This window comes from Plodia interpunctella, chromosome 15 (genome assembly GCF_027563975.2).
Source record: "Plodia interpunctella isolate USDA-ARS_2022_Savannah chromosome 15, ilPloInte3.2, whole genome shotgun sequence".
In the NCBI taxonomy this organism is placed as follows: Eukaryota; Metazoa; Arthropoda; class Insecta; order Lepidoptera; family Pyralidae; genus Plodia; species Plodia interpunctella.
Genome location: NC_071308.1, coordinates 8,727,059 through 8,753,233, shown reverse-complemented (window position 1 = coordinate 8,753,233; position 26,175 = coordinate 8,727,059). Strand labels below are relative to the sequence as shown.

Genomic DNA, 26,175 nt, shown 5'->3' with positions numbered 1-26,175 from the left:
ACTTCTTTTGTCTTCAACAGGATTCGTGAGGAGTTTCTGACAGGAATTGTTGAACATAAAAAATATGGTAATAAGAGTACATACATACATACCTACCTACCTGAAAATATGAATATTTTGTATTTATGCTCTGTGATAAATGTAAGCATGATTTTTAACTCAGTGCATTAAAAAAACTGGTATTCGTAAATTTTCAGTGAACTCATTTTCTTATGTTACGTACGAGTGGGTAATTTGTGGTTACGAGAATAATATATGTAGAAGTAACAATTTGGTACAGAACAACATTTTGTTTTGCTTCTTCTACCCTGTGATCTTGGTGATTGGTAATTAGTAATTGGTATAACACGATAGTCCTCTATTTGAGTTTGATATTTACAGCATTATGGTGAATATAACTTTCTAACCTCCATTTTGATTTGTATTAATTAATTAAGTTTTATTGTTCCAAGCAGAACATATAAACAAATGGCAAACTTAATACTAAAAGCATTCTGTCCATGCTAATATTCCGAGAAATTTTCAAGTAATTTATTGGTATTAGTAAGTACATTTAATAGTGGCAATTGTCATAAGGGCTGAGGTGAATGCTTGTTCCAGTACGGCAGGGCGCCGATCCACTGGGCTGCCAGCCGCGGCAACGTGGAGATTATAAAACTGCTCATCGAAGCCAAGTGCGACATAGAAGCTGCTGATAAGGTACGGTTTTTTTCAAAAAAAACTATTTGTTTTAACATTGTTAGGGTTACACCGTCAACTTTACATGCACATAAAAACGCGAAGTACTTACGCAATTTTGTTAACCGGCACGTTGTTAATGATGTTAAAGTCAACGTCAAATTTGACATTGCAACTCAAGCAGTTCCACCATTATACCGGCTTGCTAGACAAGATATTTGAAAAATGTGATTAAAACCTATTCTTAAAAGTCGTGGCAAAGTCAGATGTTAAAGGTATGTAGGACATATAGGCCTTTAACAAAATCTGATACCCATATAAGTAATATTACACTCGATAAGAAGAAATATAAAATAGAACCGTTTCAGTTTGGAATGCGACCGTTGCTGATGGCGGCATGGCACGGACATCTGGAAGCTGTGAAGACGCTGGTCGCTGCGGGCGCTTGCTTGGCAGCTACTAACAAAGTATGTTCTCCTAGTACTACCTAATGCTAACTTCCTAACTTAAAATATAAACGTAAAATTAAGTTTGTTTGTCTCTTCAACGCCTTTATCTTCTCAACTTTTCTATTAATACAATCTTAATCGCTTTACGTCAATCTTTTTTATTATTCTTGAAGTTTGCATGCCTACATGTAGTTTAAAGTACGCAGAAAGACATATCTCGGAGAAAGAACTGCTGCTGCTGGAAAATTCAAACGCTCGGAGCCACGGGCGGAAGCTAGTTGATGATAAATTAACACAAACTACTTAGATACCATCTAAGAAACAAAACCGAATTTCAGTACAATACTGATAACTTGAAATTAATTTCACTAATGTTTATTTCGTCAAAAAATAATTTTACAATATCAAGTTCTGATTTAGGCGTCAACACAAATTGCCAAATATTACAAATCATGCATTGACTTCACGACAATTTTTCTGCAACTAATTTCGTAATGAAAATTATGTAAGCAGAAAAGTAATTGTCGTTAAGCTCAATCTGGTAATAAACTAAGCTGTTTATCAAAGGGAATACGCCACCTACATTAGCTTGCGAAGTCGTGCTACATTCTCATTACAAAACAGCTTTCGTTTTGTTCTAGTAAAAAAAACATGGAAAGCTTTTTCAGGGTTTGAAGACGGAAAAAACTGAGAAAACCTTAAAATTAAAATATAAGTACACTTTTTATTTTAGACACATTTCTACTTGACTCGTGATCTTAATTTATGAGTCAATTTCAATTTAATTTCAATCTAAGATTTTTTTTAGTGAGTTTCGTCCAGTTTCAAATTTTACAATATACATTTTACCGAAACAATTTACCACTTTATGAATTTTTAATTACCTACGAACACTGTTGCTTGAGAACCGTTCTTGATATAAGCTTTGTTCAAAGTTTCAATTACCAAAATAAAAGATGATTTCGGTCGCCTGCTTTTAATATTATTCTGAAATTTAATTATAGTAAGTATTTAAATAGTTGCCATTTAGCAAAATACAAGCAATCTACGTTCTGCCGTTACATTAAATATCAAAGTACTTGATAAAATAAAAGTAATGTAAATTAAACAAATATAATTCCTATTTTGCATACATTATTCAGCTGAAATATACACTGCTACTTCCCAATAGATGTTTTAATTGCCTTTTATCTCTGCAAATATTTTTTGAACCGATTGATTTTATTAATTGAAAGTAAACATTGCAGAAACACAACGACCTCCTTCAGTGTGCTTGTTCTCGGGGATCACTGGACGTGGCTTCCTATGCTATAGACTTGGGAGCCAATGTGCAGAGTACTGATGCGGCTGGCGACACACCTCTAGCGTTAGCATCCCGCGCTGGTCATGCTACCCTGGTAGATCTGCTCCTGGACAAGGGGGGCTACATAGATGCTGTTAATAAGGTAAGCATACAATTTGATGTATTACGTCTACAACCTTACATGTTCCTGGGGATCACTGGACTTCCTATGCTTGGCACTTGAGAATATTCGAACATTATTCGAATTTTCGAATGTAAGCCCTACTTGGGCTGGCGACTCCACTAATAACGCTAGATTATTAACTATGCTACCCTGGTAGATTTGCTGGACGAAGGGAGCTACATATACGTTTTTAAATGAATAATATATATAAATATACTCAATTAACTTTCTTTCTGTACGTAGGTATATGAATTTAGAGATGAGAGAAAACAGGAAACACGCCGCACTGTTTATTAACAACAAGAATCTAATAACAATAAAGAACTATCTAGACCGACCGTTCTATATTACCGGTATAGCGAATAACATTAACATACAAAGAAAATATTATTATTACAGGATATAACACAAGTTAAAGTAACACGACCTAAAAAAATTTTCCTGCGCCAACTGTCAGGAACGCCGCGTGCATAATAAAAAGCGAGAACAAACAAGAAGCACCCGGGCAAAGTGGCTATTAGCCGAACGCAGCCGGTAATTGTGCATTATTGCTTATTTATTAAACCATTAGTCACTGAGCTCGGAGGAACTGTAGCAAATTCATTAATTGATGCTCACGTAGCTCTTAGGTGGTGTTCTTGGAAGAAATATGTGCGCGAAGTGAGAAAAATTTATGATAGCGGACCCTGGACCCCGACTCTTAACGCCCGCCGAAGGAACTCTTAGATCAATACATAATAAAGTAATGTTGGTTAAAAAAATACTTTAATAAATTACAGCTTCAATTTGATCATACTTCATTCATTTTGAATAGAAAAATATATTTTTAACCGAATTTCTTATTTAGCTTAAACAAAATGGAAAAATATGTTTAAAAAAATAGTAAAAACTAGAGTTAATTTAATCACGGAGATTTAAATTTAATCTGGTTTTTATTATTTTCCGTCTGGGAGCGGCTGAAGTGTGTACGAGTGTGATTGATCACCCTGTGTTCCGATTTTATCCGACAACAGGGCAATGTGCGAGGGATTTATGTTTGATTTGCCAATCGAAAAATTTTAATAAGTACAGTCAGCGTCAGATAAATCTGACCCTTCTGTTTACCACAGACTACATTTTTTTAAATTCCCGGCAGAAATGAAGATGTAAAAATATCCATGCATAAGTAGTTTTAATTTTGAAATAATAAATATTTTTTACTAAAAAAGCAAAGCGACTCAAAGCGAGCTATTTTTGGTAAATATTATACGGCTAAAATTCTACATCAAATTTGATGTCGTGTAAACCAAAAGGTACACAGCAAAAATACTCAAATAGTATTTAAACTAAGTCCCTATGTATGGTAATAAAAAGACAACAATTTCAAATCCAAAACCTTTATTGTAAAACGTAGATTCGCTAACCTTAACTTTTCAATAGGTCCGTTACGAGGAATTTCCACTTTGATTCTCAATTCGATTTTCCTGGTAATTTCCGCTTCCCGGAACTGCTACACTAACTACATTTGTGTCCGTCCGATCGTCGGTATCGACTTAACTCCATTTGTCAACATAACCAACTTAACCTGTAGGAGTTGGAATAAAATTGTAGAAAATCCATACCCACCTAACGTAATTCCACCGATTAAGTTAAGAAAGCAGATTCTAACTTAACTTAATTCTATGTTGATTTATTGTCGTCAATATGTTTATTTTGTAATTTATCAATCTTATACGCAAAACTCTTCTAAGTTGCTGACTAGCAGTCGACGCATAGGTAGAACTAAGTATTAGTAGGGCGGAAAAATTATGTCTAAAAATTAACAATGATTGCGGTCCAAAAAACAATTTTGTAAAAATTTAGTTCGATAATATAAAAAAAGAGACTTATTTACCTTCGTTAAGTAGTTACCTAACGTAGTTACCTGGTAGTTTTGTTAAAATTGAATGAACGTATCAGCAATGGAATCTTTTGAAGGGCTCTTAATCTGTCAGACTGTAACAACCAGCTCCACTACAACCCTTTCCTTCCAGTTAAGGAGGCGTCTGATTTCAAAGTTAATTCAACTGCCTTGTTTGACTTATTTTGCGTAACATATACAAACTTAAATTGATACAATGACATTTACGAAAGGATGTCATTGATTTTACCCCTCCGGTACTAACGACCTATATTCCCGATGAGTCCCTAATTGATAGGAGTACATTTGAGCTCAATCGAGCCTGATGGGAAGCGAAGATTATAAAAATTAAAAAACGGCATCAAATTCCATTCAGTAGATTATTCGTGATGCGCGAACAACATTCAAACAGTCAGACAAACAAAAATAAAAATAAAAAATTTTGGTTTTTATTAGTTCCATAAGTAATAAACTTTTTACAAATATCTCCTATGAAAAGACATAGGTCACTTACAGTTTTATTATATATATATACATATTATATAAATATATATATATATATATATATATATCCAAGCTAGATGTCTGTAGGGGTGGTAGATGATTCTGCTTGACAGTTTGATTCGCTCCTCCCTAATTCCCACGAAATGTGTTGATTTACAGCAACAAGATTCCCGACATTAGGCAGTGATGAGTAGATATACTAAATTATTCATAAATGAAATCAACCTGATTTCGAAACTTTGCCCGCGTACATTTTCTACGGGAACAGTTATTTTTCCGGAATGAAAAGTGTCATTCTCCATACTATACGTATGTATGCAAAATTTCAAGAAGATTGGTTCAGTAGATAGAGCGTGAAAAGGTAATCAAACAAACGAACAAACAATATTATTATTAGTTAGGATTAGAATGTTGTGTAATAATAACTAATTGAAAATAATTTATAGTCATATACAATAAAATTGCATTCTGCAATCGAATATAAAATTAATGTGCATAAGCAGAAATATCTAATATAATAATCGTAACATTTTTTAAATATCCTCACATACTTACTTATAAAACTAAGTCCTCTGCAGCATCTGTCTGTTCGCGGTAAGCTCAAAAACTACTGCACGAATTATCGTACGGTTTTCACGAATAGATAGTGTGATTCCTGAAGAAGGTTTATTTTAAATATTTGCAACTGGTACCAGTCAGGATGAGACATTTTATTTTACACAATTATTTCTTAGGTAGGTGTTAGGTATACCTCAATATATCCGGTTTCTCCTACCATTATATCAACCTTAATGTTCTCCATTAATTGATATACGATACAGAGAATCCGTCCAGTAACGGTTCCCGGAAATATTGATAATCGGAACGGTGATAATGTAAAAGGCATAGCATTGCATTGAATGCAGCTATCGATATATTTAGTAGTAATAGTATTAGTAGTAGATAAAACATTTATTTGTAAAACAAAACACAATACACAACCAGACTAAAAACACAAAATAAAACACAGTAATACTAGTTTCTTTATCTATTTATGTACCTATATAATACAATTATAGTATCTTTGAGTTAGTAACATACCTATCCCATAACACAAGTCTCGAACATATCTATCTTGTGACTAACTCATTCTACTTATGTGATTTCTCTTTATTTATTTATTTATTTAAAGAAAAACTGCATAATCATTAAACACCTATTTTCAAAGAATATTTATCCATGGAATTGTAGGTACTCGGTAGTACCTGCTAATTCCATGTATTTATCAAAACCATTTCATAAAATAGAATGCCTTGCATAAGGTTTGCCAATGGGATTAGTAGGTACTCCGTTTGTCAGGTATTTCGTAGTAAGCTTACTAGACTACACTTGTACTACTAGTATCCAATTGTACGAAGTTCTTACCAAATCCATGGGCTTTCCCAAGGAATTAGTAGGTACTGTTGTACGAAGTACTTACTAAATCCATGGGTTTGCCCTATTGTTCACTCGCGCTTCTTCATTTTGACGTCCATCGACAGGACAAAGCAGAAATTGTATGAAGTTTAAACGTACGTCAACGTCAAACGCTATAGAAAAAACGGACCCACGACGTATACTGTGTCATCGCAACGGAGCGCAACTGAACAATGGGGCATTCCTCTATCAAGACTTCCCACCACAAGTCCCTAGACGCGGTGCCACAGTTGTTGACGACAACAACGTGGCCAAGCTGTTATTGACAGTTCCACATACTACCGCGATGATGATTATCCTAATGCGGAAAGTGGATGTTATAGACCACCCTTCTCCCTGTTATTCCTGTCAAGGTGGATATTATCAAACACTGGATTCAGATTCATTTAAATAAGTCACTAACCTATGTAATTTGCAAAACCACAACCAAAATAAAGAACTAGATATTTCATTGATTATTCTGACTATTAAGTCGTGTCCGCTGACTTGAATAAGATCAGACAGTGTTAGCAGCAACACACTCGATGTAATGATTAATTTCCAAGGTGGGCCGCACAGCCCTGCACGTAGCGTGCGAAGGGGGACACTGCTCGGCCGCCTCGCTGCTGGTCGCCCGGGGCGCAGCGAGGGAAGCCCGCGACAGCTCGGGGCGCACGCCGCTCCATCTGGCCGCAGTCCATCGTCACACCGAGCTGGTCTCCTTGCTGCTGCAATGCCAGTGCTTCGTCGATGCCGTGGATAACGTGAGTGACGTCATCAACTCTTGTTTTTTTTTATAATATTGAGCAAGTTACTAATAAAATTATTTTGAAGTTCCAGGATTAACTTGTACCTATTTTAACTATGTAATTTTCCTTTAAATAATTAACAAACTAATTTCGAGTTAATAAACTCCGCTTCGAGGTATGAATTAATATATATTTCATTAAACACCGATATTAATTACTTACAAATTACGTGAAAGATAATAGGTTACCTTTACCTATTAGTTATAGAGAAATTTCTTGTGGTAAATACGAATATAATAATTTTCATTTGTTTGTTTGAAATATTTTATTAATAGTTTATTCATATAGAAATAATCCGTTTTATAAAAAAAAATATGTACATACATAAATAAAAGATAAAACTTACAGACAACGGCGAACTTAAGTTTTGGTCGAGTCATTGACTTTTTCAGATTTTTTGAAGATGTACTAAATAAGTACACCTTTATTTAACAAAATACAAAAAATATATAATACAAATGCGGTCCATCACCATCTCTACAGTGTGGAGATGTAGAGTCCACACACACGTATGAACTTAATTATTTTATTCGTGTTCAACAGAACGGAGTGACAGCCCTACAAATGGCGTGCGCGCAGGGCTGTCGAGGCATCGTGGAGCACCTGTTGGCTGCTGGAGCTAACGTACACTTGCAGAACAATGTGAGAACACACAATCTCAACACTGTATTGCAAATTTTTTATCGAATATAAAGTGAAAAAGCTTCGCTCAACCCCTTGTTTTTTCCCCTATTCATTTTCGACTACTTAGTTTGGTAATCAAAGTCTTCCCCAGCTACCAAAATAGTTTATTCATTCATCAAAAATTCTTGTTTCTGATCGGATTTCTTCCAGCGTCCTCAACAACCTTCACCTGCTAATTTGAAATTAATTATTTGTACCAAGTGTTAAATTAAATTCTAAATAAACTATTTCCCTAAATTAATCTTTCTTAAGAAATAAGGCTTGTAACGAGAATAACATGCACAACGCACGAACTCGAATACTTTCCTTGTCACACATATACCTGTCCTGCTCGACGCGCAATGATGACGTCTTAAGTTTGCACACGGCACCATCCACGGACCGCCTTTATAAGCCGTACGCGCCACTCCAAGCTCACTTAGCTAGCAGCAGCCGACACTGATACGATAACCTTTATGTGGTCTTTCAGTAGCGGTTAGTCTGGGTCCCAGAGAGCGATAGCCTTTACGTAGTCCTCTCTGTAAAACCCTAGGGAAGGCAAGGAATGCGATAGCCCTTATGTAGTCCGTTCCGAAACCTTGAATTAGGAATCCACTTTAACAAAAATCCGATACAAGTGTGAAAGTCATTTAATTCAAGATATTGTGTATGCTCCTTTATGTTGTAACTTGACTCAATATACGAGTAAACATTGGCCGATTGTATTATTTTCACAACTACCCTACAATCTGGCGCCCAACGAAAAAAAATCTACACCGTAAACAAGATTAAATTAAAAGAAGAGTGGGTAGTTGGGAATATGTCGACGTCGTCACCATCGCCGGTTACACTCACTCAAGAACAGTTCGCCGAGCTACTCAGTCGAATACCGTGTACAAGTAAAATGTCGCATAAAAATTTTACTCGCTGCACACTGCGCTATGATGGAGAAAGGGATCGGAACAAGGTCGAAGAATTTATATCAGCAATACAGATATATAAACAAATTGAGCAAATTTCCGATGAAGAAGCATTAGCAGGGTTGCCATTACTTCTGAAAAATACAGCAAGTACTTGGTGGCAAGGAGTACGTTCCGAAACACAATCATGGAATACTGCATTGAAAAACTTACGCGCCGCGTTTGCACCTACTCGCCAGCCTCATGACATATACATGGAAATATTCAAGAGCTCTCAAGGACGAGACGAGCTATAGATTCATTTCTCTGTAGAAAACGAGCCTTATTGGGACAACTACCTGTTAAACGCCACAAGGAAAATGAACAAATTGACCTGATTTATGGTTTATTGAAATTAAATTTACGAGAGAAAATTGCCCGATCCGACATTAAAACATTCTCTGATCTAATGGAAAAGGCACGCCATCAGGAATCTTTACACGCAAAGGAAATTGATTCTGAACCAGGCTCAAAGTCAGTAAAACGTTGCACTTTCTGTAAAAAGAGAGGCCATCTCGCGGAGGAATGTCGCACTAGACTACGTATAGAAGCAAAAGAAAAAGCAGAGAAAAAGAAGGAAGACATTGCTGAAGGACCATCTACAGATAAACCTAAGCCACAAATTACGTGCTATGGTTGCGGAAAGATTGGTGTTTTTAGAAGCAATTGTAATAATTGTAAGAACCAAGAAACACCCCCAAAACCAGTTGCATTTTATGCCATACAAAGCACTATGCAGTCCCAAGCCAAAATTCCTACAATAAAAATCACCGTGGAGGGTGAAACGGGCTACGCTTTTATTGACACTGCGGCACGAACTAGTATTGCTAGCAACCACCTATATAAAAAACTCCTTCAAAAAGGTACACAATTCGAAAAACGCCCAAGTAGCATTACATTGGCAGATGGAACTATTAAGACTACTACCTTACTGCTAACTACTGTCAATTTAGTATTAGGAGGAAGAGAGCGACCAGTGACATTTTCGGTGATACCAGAAGCATCGGAAAATCGCACTTTGCTGGGAATAGATTTCTTGGAAGCATCGGGTATCGTACTCAATCTACCACAACGAGTTTGGTACTATATAGACGACCCCTCCCAAACATACAACTTCTTACAACTTCGAAATGATACCATACCGCTTATTGCTGCTAAAGCTCTAACTTTCAAAAATCCTGCCGTTACAGAATCAGTAGAAACAATGTCAAATTTCTTAAAATGGGCAAATGAGCTCACAGTCGTATCGCCTATGCCAGAAACACCATCTCCATTGAAAAGTCCTGAAAATTCACCCCCTGATGCCAAAAGACCAAAATGGATCCTACACAAACTGCAAACACCACCACGGCTAGAACGTCCAAGAGAACCTGCAGATAGTGCATCTTGTATTGATCCCCGTGTATTATATGTACCAATAAATCCTACTCAATTGTATTCCATTGACATTTCATTAAAACCTGACGAATGTCACTCATTAAATGATAATGAAAGGGAACAGTTTAACAATCTATTGTCAGAATTTAGTATTATCTTTGCATCTAATGGTGATGCCACACCATACATAGAACATAAAATAGAAACAGGTAAACATGAACCTGTAGTTGTAAAACCATATAGATTATCGCCCGCTAGGCAACAACAACTTAGAGTAAAATTAGACGAAATGTTAAGTAATGACATAATAGAGGAATGTGAGTCTCCTTGGTGTTCACCTGTCATTCTAGTTCCAAAGGGAGATAATGATGTCCGAGTCTGTATAGATTTTCGCAAATTAAATGAAATAACAATACCAGATAGATATCCCCTACCCAGAATAGACGATTTATTGCACCAGGCCAAAGCTATGCCCTATATGTCAACAATAGACTTACAGTCAGGATTTTGGCAAATAAGATTAAACATTGAAGACCAAGATAAGACTGCGTTTATTTCACCATTTGGTATGTACAAATTTAAACGCATGCCGTTCGGACTAAGAAATGCACCGGCAACCTTTCAGAGATTGATGGACAAATTCATAAACGGACTAAGGGCACAATGCGTACTAGCGTATTTGGATGATTTAATAATTAGATCTGACACTTTTCGCCAGCATTTACAAGATTTGAGAGAAATATTTATAAAATTACAAGATTTTAATCTAAGAGCTAATAGAAAAAAATGCAAGTTCGGATGCTCAAAAATAAAGTATTTGGGACATTTGATAGTACCAGAAGGAATAAAGACGGATATTGGGAAAGTATCAGCCCTGACCCAGAGACCAGAACCTAAAAATTTGAAACAATTAATCTCATTCCTGCAAACCGCATCATGGTATAGAAGATTTATAGCGAACTTTGCTGAAAAAGCAAGACCCTTAACCAGTCTTACAAAGAAACAAGCTTTGTGGAAATGGGATAAAGAACAAAAACAATCTTATGAAATCTTGAAAGACGCATTAACATCTACACCAATACTTAAACAAGCTAATTTCGAACAACCGTTTATAATCAAAACAGACGCAAGTAAGTATGCTATTGGAGCAGCTTTACTTCAGGGGGAGGGCAAAGAAGAACACCCTGTCGAATACGCAAGTAGACTACTAACATCAGCAGAAAAAAATTACACAGTCACTGAAAAGGAAGCACTAGCCATTGTTTGGGCAGTAAAACAATTCAGAGGATATATTGAGGGAACAAAATTCTTAACGATTACCGACCATCAACCTTTAAGATGGTTGCTTAATTTAAAATCACCAACCGGTCGTCTCGCTAGATGGGCTTTACAACTGCAACCCTATAATTTAGAAATAAAATACAGCCCAGGCAAGACAAATGTCTTAGCAGATACTTTGTCCAGGCCTCCATGTGAAGAAGAACATTCTAATGAATTATGTGTAATCTGCACTGTAGAATTTGATTTACCAAAAAGAAATGAAATCAATATAAGAGCAGAACAAGAAAAGGATGATGAACTACTACGAATCATAAAAGCCTTAGAGGATAAATCTACCCAGGAAGATTTGGCACAATGGTCTAAAAGAGGCTACTTATTAAATAAAGGAGTACTATATCGATTCACTCCTGACCAAGAAGAAGATCATGCTAAGTTAGTGATACCAAAACATGAAATCAATAGCTTACTAAAATCATATCACGACGCACCTATTGCTGGACATTTAGGTGTAGACAGAACAGTAAAACGAATTGAACAGAATTTCTACTGGAAAGGTTTACGAAAGAATGTTATAAAATACGTTAAAACATGTATAGAATGTCAGCGCTACAAAGCTACAAATCAAAAACCAGTAGGTCTATTTCAATCTACTGCAAACAATCAAAGATTTGAGGTACTCTCAATCGACTTGTTTGGGCCTTTACCTCAAGGTTCAAAAGGCGAAAAATGGATATACATCATAGAAGATACAGCTACCCGTTGGGTTGAACTATTTGCAATAACAGAAGCAACTGCACAACAATGTGCTTTAATTTTATTAAACGAAGTATTACTACGATATGGCTTACCTCGTAGAATTTCAAGTGATAATGGCACCCAATTCATATCAGCCGTAATGCAACAATTAACTTTTTGTTTAGACATACAACAATTTCTAAGTCCTGTCTACCATCCTGAGCCTAATATTGTTGAAAGAAAAAACAGAGACCTTAAAACTCAATTGGCAATATTAGTCCAAGACAAACATAATAAATGGCCCGAGATGTTACCTGCTGTGCGCTTCTCAATGAACACAGCGTACAATCAAAGTACAAATTTCACCGCAGCATACTTAACATTTGGAAGAGAATTACGAACACCATTTGATGTTTCTCACAATTTTAGTGATATCGTACAAACAGAAAATTTTGTACCTGAAATTACACCACATTTGAGACAGCTTGCTAAAGATTTAATTACTGCTAAAGAGAACGTCGAAAATATGCAAGATGTTAACAGAGATAGAGCAAATACAAAAAGACGACCAGACCCAGGATACAATATCGGAGACCTGGTCTTAGTAGAAACACATCCGATTAGTAGTCGAGATAAACAATTTTCTGCAAAATTTGCCCCTCGTCGTGACGGACCTTATAATATAATTAAAAAATATGGCAATTCCATTTACGAAGTGGCTAATACAAATGAACCTGAAAAGCCAATCGGGAAATATCATTCTTCGGCTTTGACAAAATTTGAAAAGAGAGATGATGAAACTCCTGCTCCATGTCTACCTATTAAAAAACGCGGAAGACCAAGGAAGCAAACACCTTCATAATCCTGATACTCTTACGGGACGTCAACGAGTACCAGAGGGGGAGACTGTAACGAGAATAACATGCACAACGCACGAACTCGAATACTTTCCTTGTCACACATATACCTGTCCTGCTCGACGCGCAATGATGACGTCTTAAGTTTGCACACGGCACCATCCACGGACCGCCTTTATAAGCCGTACGCGCCACTCCAAGCTCACTTAGCTAGCAGCAGCCGACACTGATACGATAACCTTTATGTGGTCTTTCAGTAGCGGTTAGTCTGGGTCCCAGAGAGCGATAGCCTTTACGTAGTCCTCTCTGTAAAACCCTAGGGAAGGCAAGGAATGCGATAGCCCTTATGTAGTCCGTTCCGAAACCTTGAATTAGGAATCCACTTTAACAAAAATCCGATACAAGTGTGAAAGTCATTTAATTCAAGATATTGTGTATGCTCCTTTATGTTGTAACTTGACTCAATATACGAGTAAACATTGGCCGATTGTATTATTTTCACAACTACCCTACAGGCTTTATATTTTGTATTTAGTTCGATTAGTTCTTAATAATTAATACCATTCTCGAGTTCAGAATTTTTATTTCATTTAATTTGTTATCCAGGTGGGATCATCGGCGCTTCACGCAGCTTGTGCAGCAGACGCTACGGACATCGTGGAGCTGCTGTTGGCGAGGGGGGCTGACCCCGCTCTGACTGACCAGGTAACTTCGTCTATTGCTTTTGTTTTGGCAATAACTGAAAATCAGTGGTCCTGCGATAACGTGCAAAAAGCGTTTTTGCCTTGCTGACTTGCAAGCACACTATAATTCGTCTAGTAATAAGTTATTTTGTAAAACTGTGTATATAGTATGTTATAATAGTGTTTAGAATTTTTCAGAATTCGGAAAATTCTTACATTTATCTTTACTTTTTCTACCATTTATCTTTTCGTCTAGTAAAAGGCTGAAAATCTGTGTAATTGCCAACGTCGAGTCGCAAGAACCGTCTGGATATCTTTTTGTTTCTTTGTTGAACTGGTTGAATCCTTTTGACTTCATACACACGAATTGAGATCGAGGACGAACATTTTAAGGTTTATCTACTGACTCCGGGCTTTTCAACGTCGCAGTCCCGAAAATGAAAGAGTCACAAAATGAGAACAAAAATTTTCCTAAAGATCCTCAATCAAGAGTTAAATGTAATAAGAGTGATAAAAATCCATCAACGGATCTTGTGAATGTAGGAAATTGTATAATTTGCCTAAAAAAATATTAAAAACTACGCTTTGTAAGCAGGGGACACCCGGGTTTGAACCGGGGACCTCTCGATCTGCAGTCGAATGCTCTACCACTGAGCTATATCCCCGTTGAGCGATGCAGTGAAATATCCAACCAACTTACACAAGCTGGTCGAGCAAGTGCATGACGTCATGCATTGTGTTGGTGTAAAAGATTACACGCACACTGATAAAACAGTAATTTCTCAAACAACATCAATTCACATGCAAATTCACTTTCAATTTTAATGTGTGGGAGTTATGACTCGTCCGTTGATAAATTTAGATTGAATTTATATTCTAATTTGTATTCTGTCTGCTCTGCATTGCCCCTAAGGATTTTATTCATTGGCATTCACTTAGTAGGTGCGTAGAGTACTTTCCTTTGTCGTTATTATTTTGTTTTCAAAAACTAGTAATTATATAAGTATAAATAATATAATTGTACAATCGTGAGGAATCCTGCATCCTGTGTATTCGACAACCTTGTCACTAATGTCGAAAGGTAGACGTAAAATTCATGTCAGGTGCCTTTAGGCGTCTTAAGTAAAATCTAATACCAGAACACACTCGAAAATACCGTAAGATAATTGTACAATACAGTTAATTAAATGTTTCATAATACAACAAATGTTATGACCCATACTCAAATATTTATATAGTGGTTCAAAACTCTATAGGTATTCAGTATGGCGAATCTACACCATCATTCGAAATTAGCACAAAATTATTCGATTAAAACTACATTTGTAACCATAAAGTTTAAATGGGAACCGAACTGCTGAATCTGTGACTTTAGTTAGACAAATAAATTAAAAGTTTGTTAGTGTTTGCTTCTTGTTAACAATTTGACTACGAATTCGTGTTAAAATCAGCCAACCCTCAAGAACTTCGATTGGGAATAGTTTTCAACTCCAGTAAGTTACAAATCAAATAATTTATTCGGAAATTAGACCTTCACAAGCACTGTTTATTATATAGTAGTTAATTTCTCAAAAAGCTACAAACTACTGGCATTTCGTACAACATTGGTTTCTTATCTTCTTTATCTCTAATAGTAAGTGTAACAAAGTAGTTATGTACATAAGAATATATGGTCAAAAACTATTAAAAAAAACAAAAACTATTTATGATTGCGATCAAGTGCTGATAGAAAAAAATACTTAGATGTAGGCAAGTAAACAATACAAACAAACAAATACTCATATAGAGAATCGAGCGGACCAGTTCCCCCTGGCCGCACCCGTTCACGAATTGACGCACAGATTAACGTATAGTACTTGTTGTGTTTGGTGACAATAATTAACTTTATCAACTTGAAATAGAGTAGAGGGCGGAGTAGAGTGATAATGTCATAAATCAGAATGTTTGTCGATGTCCTGGCTTTTGATTAAGTATTTATAATAATGTAAGGAATTTATCACGATTCCTCTTCCAACGAATAAAAGATCCATTTGTAATATTTTGGAAATGTAATTACCTATACGTAAATTTGTTTTGTACCCATTTCTACCCGTTTGGTATAAAGCAGTTTTGGTACCTACTAGGTAAGATTACCTATTCCATGCTGACGTGAGAGAAAAATATCTTCCCAAGAGAGAGCCACTTAAATAAACATTTGCGAATGCATAAGGACCAGATTTATTATTCTATATATAAGTAGGTACTTTGTACTACAAAAGCATTTGCAATTGCAAACAATTTAAACTAAGTATAGGTATAGGTACCTAAGTATACTAAGCATCCGTAATCTGATAGACAGGGATCAATGGAAATGCAATTTCAGAGAGCTATCACAAATTGATCGTCGCTTCATAATAACGCCTGGAGCGTCTGATTTGCAACGGAATCAAAATAGGTACTATATTACAGATGGATGTTGCTAGGCTTCATGATTGCTTCGTTTAGTTGTGAATGCAACTATCCAAATAAAAACGAATACAAATAGCATAGTAAGCACAGAAATATCTCAGCTAAAGGTTTTGGTTATCCGCAACAATGATTTGTAGAAGATAACACTGATTTTTAAACATCTTGAGAGGAAGAGGGGCTTCCTGACATTGATTGAGAGAGAGAAGTTGATTGTTTACATAAAACAAGGACTTTACAGTAGGTATTATCTGAGGTAATATAAAAACACCCATAATTTATTACCTAATTTTAAGGTTAAGTATGATGATGATGATGAGAAACTTCTTTTGCAAACTTCCCCATAATATTCAAGTCTACTAGGTAGGTATGTCCTTGTGTAACCCGTCTTATGGAACGATTCTCTTTTTAGTGGTGATTTGAAAAAAAAACAGTGCAGTTTGCGATGACATGAAATTTCGATTTGTAGTTTCGTTCCACGCACAGCAATATTTTTATGACCTAATCCGAACGCCGCACAATCCCGTGACCCGTGAAGCACACGCGACCCTTCTATTTGACATCGATACCGCTGGACATCGTGTCAGTAAACATTGTCAGACAAACACCTTCTGCCTGTGGGCCTAACGTTATTTGAGCCTGAAAATTTGAAAGTTCTTTAGCGAATCGTACCTAATCGCAATCGGATGAAAACTCAATTGTTTAAAAATTATGTTGGCTAACGGTTTAATGGTAAATCGTTTGTTGGTGTATCATACCATTTCACATTAATATGTGTCACTTCATTCAAAAACCCTTTATTCTCAGTAGTGCTCGGTTCCACAAACTTACTCGATTTTTCTATCTCTGGTCCAAAGTAGGTAAGTACTCTTGAGATATCGGCCAATCGGATCGCAACATCGATATTCAATGGGGAACAATTTACCGGATGAAATTTACATCAATAGCCAGCCGGGGCTGTTGCTTGCATTATTGAAGCTCATTCAACGAGGGAGACTATTCTGTTTGGAACATTATATCAGTGTTAGTATACACGATAAACAGACACTTAAAATTGGGTGTCATACCTACTTACTTCCTAGCAGTGACATGACAGTGCCATGAAGTTACGAACTATAATTTATTATTAAATTTTAGTTTAATATCTAGTAATATATATAAAAAATCGTAGGTACGCTAAATTAAAAAGAATGTAAAAATATTTCGAGGAATCACTAATCAGCAGTCAAGAAAATACCTACCCTTATTAACAAAGACGATATTTAATCATTATGTGTCAAATAATTGCCAGCTGCCGCGGCATTCGTATGCAGGATAACTTGACCAAGCAAAAACAAAGTAGGTATACTTAACTGATTTGGTCCGCGACGCCAAACAAAATAGTATACCTACCTACCTAATAATGCAGACATGGCACCCCTCCTTGAAGTTCGGGCGTACGATCGTTTAACTTTTGAGATGTATTGTAATAGTATATAATTATCCTGTGTTCGCAACCACAACAAACGACAATTAAACGCTAATTAGGTAGGTACTATAGATAGTCTGTTAGTAAGAGCGGACGAGGAATGTGTGAGAGAATTTGATATACTTACCTCTTATTCATTATGCTAGATAAACTAAGCTACACTCAAAAATAAACAAAATATGCAAGTAGGAGGTACTTCACTAAATTATTGATTGGTTGGTGATATGTTGGTGAATTGGGCAAAAAATTTTGTGGATGTTTTCACTTGAAAGTCTTGAAACTATCTTGAATCGAACGCTGAAATAGAGCGAGTTTGTTTTGGAGTTTTACTTCTTCGATAAACTATTAGAAGAAATGTAATTAAAAATTTCACAATTACGTGAAACAACACATGGCACTTTTTACCCAAAATCCAGAATAAGGCCGGATGGGTCGGCTAGGATTATTTAATCATGCGACCTCCGCACTCCATTGCTCTCCTGCTCTGCCTGAGCTGTTGCATATTACACGTCCAATACAAACTACCTAAAAAACTTACAAACCTTCCTTGGTTGCGAATTTCACTCAACGTTTTAAAAATTTCACCACTATCGCGTTGTAAACTTTAAAGATGGATTTAAGACTTTTGAAAAAATATATTAATAATTTTATCTATTTTGTGCTGAACGCACTTATAGGCCAGAGGTTTTACGTTTTTCCGGGCACTTACCCTGTTGTTGTGAGCACTGCGCCCTCTATATAGAAACTATAGATGTCTATCTAACTGACCGAGCGAGCGAAGTGGGCGAGGTCTACAATTCTACCTGGGGCAAAAATACATTTTTTGTATGTATGTATGTTTGTTTGTTTGTAACGCGATAACTTTCGAACCGTTGGTCCGATTTTGATGAAATTCAAAAGGTACTTATCTACCAATAGAATTTTTAAGTTCGTGGGGCATCAAAATCGATTTAGTCGTTTTTGAAATATTCACAATTTTGTAAAAACTTATGAAATGTATGTATTGTGTACATAAGGTCTAAGTTCGCGGCGAACAACTAGTATTTTCTTTAATAAAGCGAACGTTTAATAGTTGTGTCAACTAAGATCCTATTTTGTTCAACAGTGGTCTCAATCACCAATGAGCGTGGCCGGAGGAGCAGCTGAGTGTCCACCGGAGGGCTTCCGACGCGCCGCTCGCGGCTCCTTCTCAGCCATACTAGATCTGTTGACGGCCACAACCAACCTGGATCCACGCCAGGTAAATTCAACCGAATATGTTGCTTATGCTTGAGACGATTGATGAGACTTTATAATTACTTATTGTTTGGGAGAACGTTTCCGACGGACGGCACATCACAAATGCGACAAATAAATCACTGCACGGTCACCTTAATAACAGTTAGGTATATTATTAAGGTGATCGATCGTAAGTACATTAATATAAATTTTTACTTTTCATATCGCCTGGTAGTACATACAGTAGGTAGTACATGGTACTGGTAGTACATGGGGTACTACCAGTATGTAAAAAATATAATCGGACTAGTGAGAAATTTGTTAAAGAAATGTTCTCATTAGTTTTATCTTGATTTCTCAAATAGAACTTAGGAGTATACATTCTCAATAGTCTTTTTTATCAAGTTTTCGGTAAAGCTACTGAGAACGAACGTAGGATATCTAAGATAAGGAATGTCTTAGGAAAAGCGGAGGAACTATAACAATATAGAGATGAGTCGCGTAACCAATTTATCGACCTCCCTTTTAAGTAACAGTAGGTAAATATTTCATGAACAGATATCATCTATGCCATAAACCTGTCCATGTCATTCGAGCGGACACAAGTTCGGGCCCTCCATAATTCTAAGAGGGATTAGTCCTTCTAAGCCGGTGATCGTAGGGAAGGTAAGATCGCAAAAAAGGATCAAGCAAATGCTCCCAACACATGAAAAATAAACTTACAAGGGCTCCTATTTTACCAAAAATGTTATTAATATATTTCACTCCTTTTTACAAAATAGAATCTGAAGTGACTCCTCAACCCACATGTACTTAACTCTTCTTATAGGTGTATTTTTACTGTGTATTGCGTACATTTTTTTTTGTCGAAGTAAGTAGGTTAGTGGGTTCCCACGCAAAACCGAAAAATAACCTTTGTATTTTTATGTTATACAAAGTAAGGACTATAAGCACCAAAGGAAATGCCGTCTTCAATGTTTTGGCAAAAAACACAGCCTCACGGCAAGGCCGCTGTGGATGCTGTCAAAACATTTTCCTTCACTTCGCATCGCTTATTTTCGCTGTTGTTTTTTAGTTTTATTTTCAAAAAATGTATCTACCACCTACTATTTAAAAAGTGAAATTACTCGATTTGTAAAATAAAGACTTCTACAGCTGACATCAACGCATGGAAAATATTTTTTTTTTCAAACAATTTTTTATCATTCACACATAACCTCATTATCAGCTTTCATCTGTGAAATATTTTTCTAGGGTACAACCTCCATTAACTCACCCTCCATTGATCCAGCTTGATGTATATTAACGAGGTGTGTCTCTGGGGTGTACCTCGGAAGCAGCAGCCGCAGCGATGCGGAATTATTCAATTTCCGACGCAGCCAGGTCAACCATTTCCTGGCCATTTGGGATTCAACAACCTATTTTCGTTGTAGTAATTTTTAATTGAATAATATACTAATAACCAGGTATACTTAGGTATACTTTTTACGTATTTTCAATTCAATTCTTCAGTATGGTAAACACACTTTGCGTTTCGCGCTACAGCATTTTGGTGCTGCAACTACATATTTGATCTGAGCTGAATCTTTTTTTAATAATTTTCCGTTTGTGTAATTTTCGGAGATTGATGTATGGATTGAGCAGGGACTTCAGATTTTAACAGGAAATTTACGAATTATCGGTTTCTTAAATTTCGAATTGACAATGCCTGACACAATTCATTCTAAACTTTCAGGAGCACTCAGACGGCTCCACAACCCCGCGGGCGGACGATAAGTCTGGGGGACATTCTCCTGCTGCTAGCGAAGGTATATCTTAAGTGCAGACTTATGCTTCTTGAATAATACCCAACACGAGATGATCAGTGGGATCACAATGACCTATAAAATCTGTAAGCCAAGCACCTAGCTAAGCACGAAAAACTCGTCATCGTTATGGTAACCGTATGTGCTTACATTGTAGGCTTAATCATCAAAACCTACATATCCGCATCAGCATTCGGTCATTAAACTTTGATCCAAGAGCTGAATAGTTTTAGATGTAATTTTATTGCATTTCACAGGCATGGAGCACGATAGTGAGCGGTGATGGTCGGCTACCACTCTGCTTGACAGACTGGCACAGCGAGGGTTTGCTGCAGACACGCGGCTGGCACTTCCTCCCACAGGTAGGAACATAGTTATTCCGTTGACCGATCATTGTTACAGTCAAAAACCATTACCAACTTAATTCGACGACCTCGGTGGCGCAGTGGTAAAGTTCTTGCCACTGAACCGAGAGGTCCTGGGTTCGATCTCCGGTCAGGTCATGGTGGAAAATGATCTTTTTCTGATTGATCCGGGTCTTGGATGTTTATCTATATATGTATTTTTTATAAAATATAGTATCGTTGAGTTAGTATCCCATAACACAAGTCTCGAACTTACTTTGGGGCTAGCTCAATCTGTGTGATTTATCCTAATATATTTTAAAAAATTGTTCATCATTTCATGCAAAATGAATGCATACGCCTGGAAATTTAGGTATTGTTAGTATTTACATAGGTACGTTGTTACCTACAAGTTGGTGCAGAAGCTTTGGTGCACGATTCCGGCTCGCAATTAGTTTTTAAATTCAACTACGTAATTTATCTCTCTTCTTGAACTACCTCGATCTTTAATGAAAAATAAACAATCATATTTCAGGCTGCGCCCGTTACCGCGAACTGTGCTATCGCGCTGCGCACGCGAACCTTCCTGAAGACGAGAGGCCCCGTCCGTGCGACTGCGCCAATTGCGTCGCACGTAGGACCTCTTCTACAGATCCCTGAAATTTGCTCCAAGTCCGCCCCACCACCTCGCTAACGAGGCCCATACCGGCCCTACCTAGTGAATGGACGCGGAGAAAAACGCACGAATAAACAGTCAACTACTAATTGTCTGGTTATCCGCACATTCCCTTGCATCATATGCATAGACCTCTATCATGCTAATTTGCTATGATTTTGAGTAGATTGATGTTATGAGGGCTAAATAATAACATGAAATTTAGCAAAATTGTTAATTTCTATTTCTCGTTATTGATTAGTTGCATCCCAAGCTGCCTTTAAGTGACGAACTGTGTGCTAGATATCTATCATTTTTTCGTCACCAACGGTATATTGTACAATATACATATTATATATTCTAGATGAAGCACGGGTCCGGACACGTAAGTATTGTCGTTTACTTTCGGCAAGATTTACAGCAATGCCCGCGATGATGCTACTATTGAAGTGACTTCGCTTCACAATTTTGAAAGCATATTTTAATATTTCACGGCTTTTTGTGAATTTACGATATTTCTATACTTATTCGATACTCAACCACATATTCCTATTGATCAATCTGTCGTTCTACTACGAGTACCATATTTCCTAGTCTTCCCCTTCCTAAGTACCTACTATGTTTGTTTAATTATGCCTGTGGCCTTTTCTCTACTAATCGAGGAACAATTTGGTCAATTTTATATGTATACCTTCCAATTTACACCCTATCCTAGTGCCTTACCCTATGATGTTTTTGACCATCTTGCAAATGTACAATCTTATCACTTTTCTAGTTGTAATGCACTTTATGAATTAACGATATAATGTGCACATCCGAATCGCTTTTGTAATTAAGAAACGAATATGTATATACGCAATGCGTAATTATTTCTGTCCATTGATTAGATACTAACTTCGATCAGTAATAAGAAAATTAATCATGTATTTAGATGAGTGTCCTATGTAAACGGCAATGTATGTACAGGTGTATCTGACTATACTAACTAATATTACCTATAAATACGAAAGTAAGTTTGTTTGTTTTAAAGTACGGAGAAGGACATGAGGGTACCTTTCATCCCGAAAAATAAATGTTACTTTTTAATGTTGTTGTGATTTTTCTAAATGTAATAGGTACATATTAAGATCATTGTGATTGAAAGTGGCTGTTTTAGACCCGTCTTAGCGTTAGCTTCAATACAACAGAGAATACAACCTGGTTATATTCTCCTGGTTAGCATACATAATTGGTTCTTTCTTTTGGTTAGTTTTAGTGTAAAGAAATATACACCAGATAAAAATGTTCTATAGTGCTGTCAATTTTTAGTTATTCATACATGGATACGTGCTGTTAATTTTTAGTTATTCATACATGGATACTTATACCTGGGTTACTGGATCTAACGCATAACCTTCCAAAGGTGCATAAGGAACAGAGACTAACATCTTTTGTCGTAAAAAACGTAATAAATATATTAAAAAATCCTCTTTTTAGTTTTAATGTCGTTTCTATAAAACGTTAGGTACCTCTATTTTCGATTCCTACATCGCTACTGTACTGTCTCGTGTTGCTTGACATAAGAGTTAAGATATGTAGACCCCAAATTAGATTGTCTTTTGTTTATATGAAAAGAAAGACTTTGTATCACGAAAAGTAGAATAGAATAGAATAAAAATTGATTGTTTTGATGTACCAAGTCTTTAGGTTTTGCGTTTGATACCTGTAACCCTGTATATGATGTAAATTAATATATTTTTATTATTTCCTCATTAGCATAATACGAAAATAGAAGATCCTCAAAATAGCAGATTATCAATATAGTCAAATATCGTTATTTTTAGTTGATATAATATACATACTATACGTTCAACTGAAAACACAGGTACTCTTTTGCTTTTGACCAGTCATGTAAAACAATTATTTTGATACTGCTCCTATTCTTTACTACGATACTTTTGCCATGAAACTTGTGAAAAATATTCAGCTCTATTCATTCCTTTATTTCAGAGGGGCTGTAGTAAAACTTTTGTATGAGATGATATTATCAATCTAATTCTTATTATTGATTGAAGGATACTAAGAATAGATATAAGCTAAAATAAATAATGTTAAAAAATATCTTTACACAATTTATTTTGAAGATTATTTACTACATAAGAATTTTCCGTAAACACTAATTTATCATAAGAACACGACTTTATTTTTAATAACATAAAATCTAAGCCAAAATAGATTACTTAGAAATAATGTGTAGGCAGTAGGTAAAAATTACTTCTATGCTCCAGAGATATTGCTATGCTAAAATATTATAATTCAAAATTCCGTGTTAAATAGTAAACCGTCTTAATTTTAATGCCTAATGTTAAAAATAAGATTATGTCTAAGGTATTTTCTAAATTAAAATTGTCCGAGCTAAAGCGAGCACCTGTCTCTCTGTATCAATTTAATATCATTAAGAACAATATTATAATGACTGTACATTAAATTCTATTTTATATTACATATAAGTATAAATATTAATTTTAATATACAATAATTACATACTACTCCACCAAAACAATTAGGCGCATGACAGGAATGCGGTTTCGGCGCCCGTACCTCGTCTCACCTCCCCGCGCTCTCCCTAGTGACGCGCAGTCGTGTACTCGCGCTCTGCAGTTACACCACGTGCTTTCGCGCCTCCTAAAATTTTCGTTGTCAGTTGGGTTTTTGTTGAGTTTGTGTTGTTAATTTTTGTTAAATAATTGTTATTAATTCATTCTGTGTTGTTTAAAAGTCCCGTGTTGTTTTTGTTGTTGATATTTTTTGTTAACCTCATAATGGGTAGGAAAAAAACTATCCGTGGGTCCGAAAGGACAATGATATTAAAAGTATTACATTTTTTTGAGGAAGAAAAGTTGCATGGAATAGCTATTCCAATATCTCAAGTGGAAAAGCGAGTGTGTACGGCTACTGGCATTAGTCGACGCACATTGGCCAGAATAAAAAACGAGGAAAAAGAAGTTTTGGAGAAACTAAGGCTTTCACCACAGCCGGGTACGTCAAGCGAAGCCCCAACAGAGACAGTCAAATTACCCACTCCAGGGAAAAAGCGAAAACAAAAGAAAAAGCTGGAAATTGATGACTTCATGATTTGTGCAATTAAAACAAAAATTGAAAGCTTTTATGACGTGTACAAAGAAGTGCCTACATTGAAAAAAATTTTAAACGTTGTTAAGAGAGATCTTAACTTTCCTGGTCAAAGAGAGACCCTGCGAAAAATTATAACAGAAAGTTTGGGATTTAAATTCAAAAAGTGCTCCAAAAAACGAGACGTGCTCATAGAAAGACCTGAAATAGCAGCGTGGCGTGCACGTTACTTAAGAAGATTAAAAGAAAACGACGACTTGGGCCCGGAAAAAAAACCTGTTATTTTTACCGATGAAACATGGGTCCACTCGCATTACACTGTCAACAAGTGTTGGCAAAGTCAAACGGTCCCAGGCATAAGAAAAAACGATAGTGCTGGCCAACGCTGGATAATCGTTCACGCAGGTAATACCCAATGAGCTGTCTTATTAGGGTTCCATATAATTAATATTTCTGCACGTACGTGATATTCTACTTTAATAATTTAACTATTGTTCATGTCACTACACTGTTTATTAATGTTTATATCTTTGTATTTCAGGAGGAGAGACTGGGTTCGTCGAAGGTGCAGACTTATTATACAAATGTAAAAGTAGTAAAGGGGATTACCACGACGAAATGGACACAGAAAACTACACGAAATGGTTAACCGAAAAACTAATTCCAAATTTGCCACCTAACAGTATTGTTGTCATAGACAACGCGCCCTACCACAGCAAGCAATTAAATAAGCCTCCTACTATGGCCGCTCGTAAACAAGACATGCAGAATTGGCTGAGCGAGAGAAACATTACGTTTGACCCGCGAATGACAAAGGCTGAGTTGAATTATATTATAATTCGCAACCGACCGGAAAAAGAATATTTAGTGGACAAACTTTTAGAGGAGAGCGGTCACGAAGTCCTCAGACTTCCACCATATCAATGTGACCTCAATCCTATTGAGTACATTTGGAACCTGGTCAAACAAAGAGTCGCCGACAAGAATGTCGATCAGTCAGAGAGACAAATCGAAAAACTAGCCAGGGAAGCCATACAATCAATAACGCAAGACGATTGGAAAAAAGAAATTAATCACGTGGACCGGTTACGGAAGGCGTACTGGGAAAAGCAAGGTTTAGAAGACGCAAGAGAGTTAGTCATAAATGTAAATGACGACAGCGATGACAGTGATTTGGAATCACATTCAGATTTTGAAAGAATGTCAGGGATTGAAGAATTAGATTCTGATTAGAACAATTTTTCAAATTATTCCAATAAATAAAGTACATTTAATCAATTAGGAGTTTTATTATTTCCTTTGCACACACAGTTCTCTGTTCCCAAAATAAATAAAGTATAGTTATAATATACACA

The 26,175-nt window shown here is 36.2% G+C and overlaps 2 protein-coding genes and 1 non-coding gene across 4 annotated transcripts in view; 2 read left to right on the top strand and 1 right to left on the bottom strand.

The window, feature by feature from the left end:
• LOC128675973 (ankyrin repeat domain-containing protein 29-like) overlaps positions 1 to 24,229 on the top strand; it is a 39,793-nt gene extending 15,564 nt beyond the window's left edge. The window contains exons 1-11 of one of the 2 annotated variants that reach the window (XM_053755840.1): positions 21 to 67; positions 601 to 699; positions 1,047 to 1,145; positions 2,375 to 2,572; positions 6,977 to 7,174; positions 7,763 to 7,861; positions 13,698 to 13,796; positions 18,793 to 18,927; positions 20,641 to 20,713; positions 20,968 to 21,072; positions 21,590 to 24,229. In XM_053755840.1, the coding sequence (XP_053611815.1) occupies positions 65 to 67; positions 601 to 699; positions 1,047 to 1,145; positions 2,375 to 2,572; positions 6,977 to 7,174; positions 7,763 to 7,861; positions 13,698 to 13,796; positions 18,793 to 18,927; positions 20,641 to 20,713; positions 20,968 to 20,993 (1,029 nt within the window). In that variant the 5' untranslated portion in view covers positions 21 to 64 and the 3' untranslated portion in view covers positions 20,994 to 21,072; positions 21,590 to 24,229. Of the gene's footprint in view, positions 1 to 20; positions 68 to 600; positions 700 to 1,046; positions 1,146 to 2,374; positions 2,573 to 6,976; positions 7,175 to 7,762; positions 7,862 to 13,697; positions 13,797 to 18,792; positions 18,928 to 20,640; positions 20,714 to 20,967; positions 21,073 to 21,589 lie in introns of those variants that run through there. The other variant, XM_053755839.1, reaches the window with a different exon arrangement.
• TRNAC-GCA (transfer RNA cysteine (anticodon GCA)) lies at positions 14,368 to 14,439 on the bottom strand. Its single transcript has one exon. It is a non-coding gene; the product is annotated as a tRNA-Cys (tRNA).
• On the top strand, positions 24,226 to 26,140 carry LOC128675972 (uncharacterized). The gene is made up of 2 exons (XM_053755838.2): positions 24,226 to 25,225; positions 25,362 to 26,140. Exons 1-2 carry the CDS (start codon positions 24,511 to 24,513, stop codon positions 26,051 to 26,053), a joined length of 1,407 nt encoding a protein of 468 aa, XP_053611813.1. The 5' UTR covers positions 24,226 to 24,510; the 3' UTR covers positions 26,054 to 26,140.
• The last annotated feature ends 35 nt before the right edge of the window (positions 26,141 to 26,175 follow it).

Coding starts and splice junctions, on each gene's coding strand:
- LOC128675972 (XM_053755838.2), top strand. CDS start 24,511: ATGGGTAGGAAAAAAACTATCCGTGGGTCCGAAAGGACAATGATATTA. Junction 25,226..25,361: donor CTGGATAATCGTTCACGCAG/GTAATACCCAAT, acceptor TTTGTATTTCAG/GAGGAGAGACTGGGTTCGTC.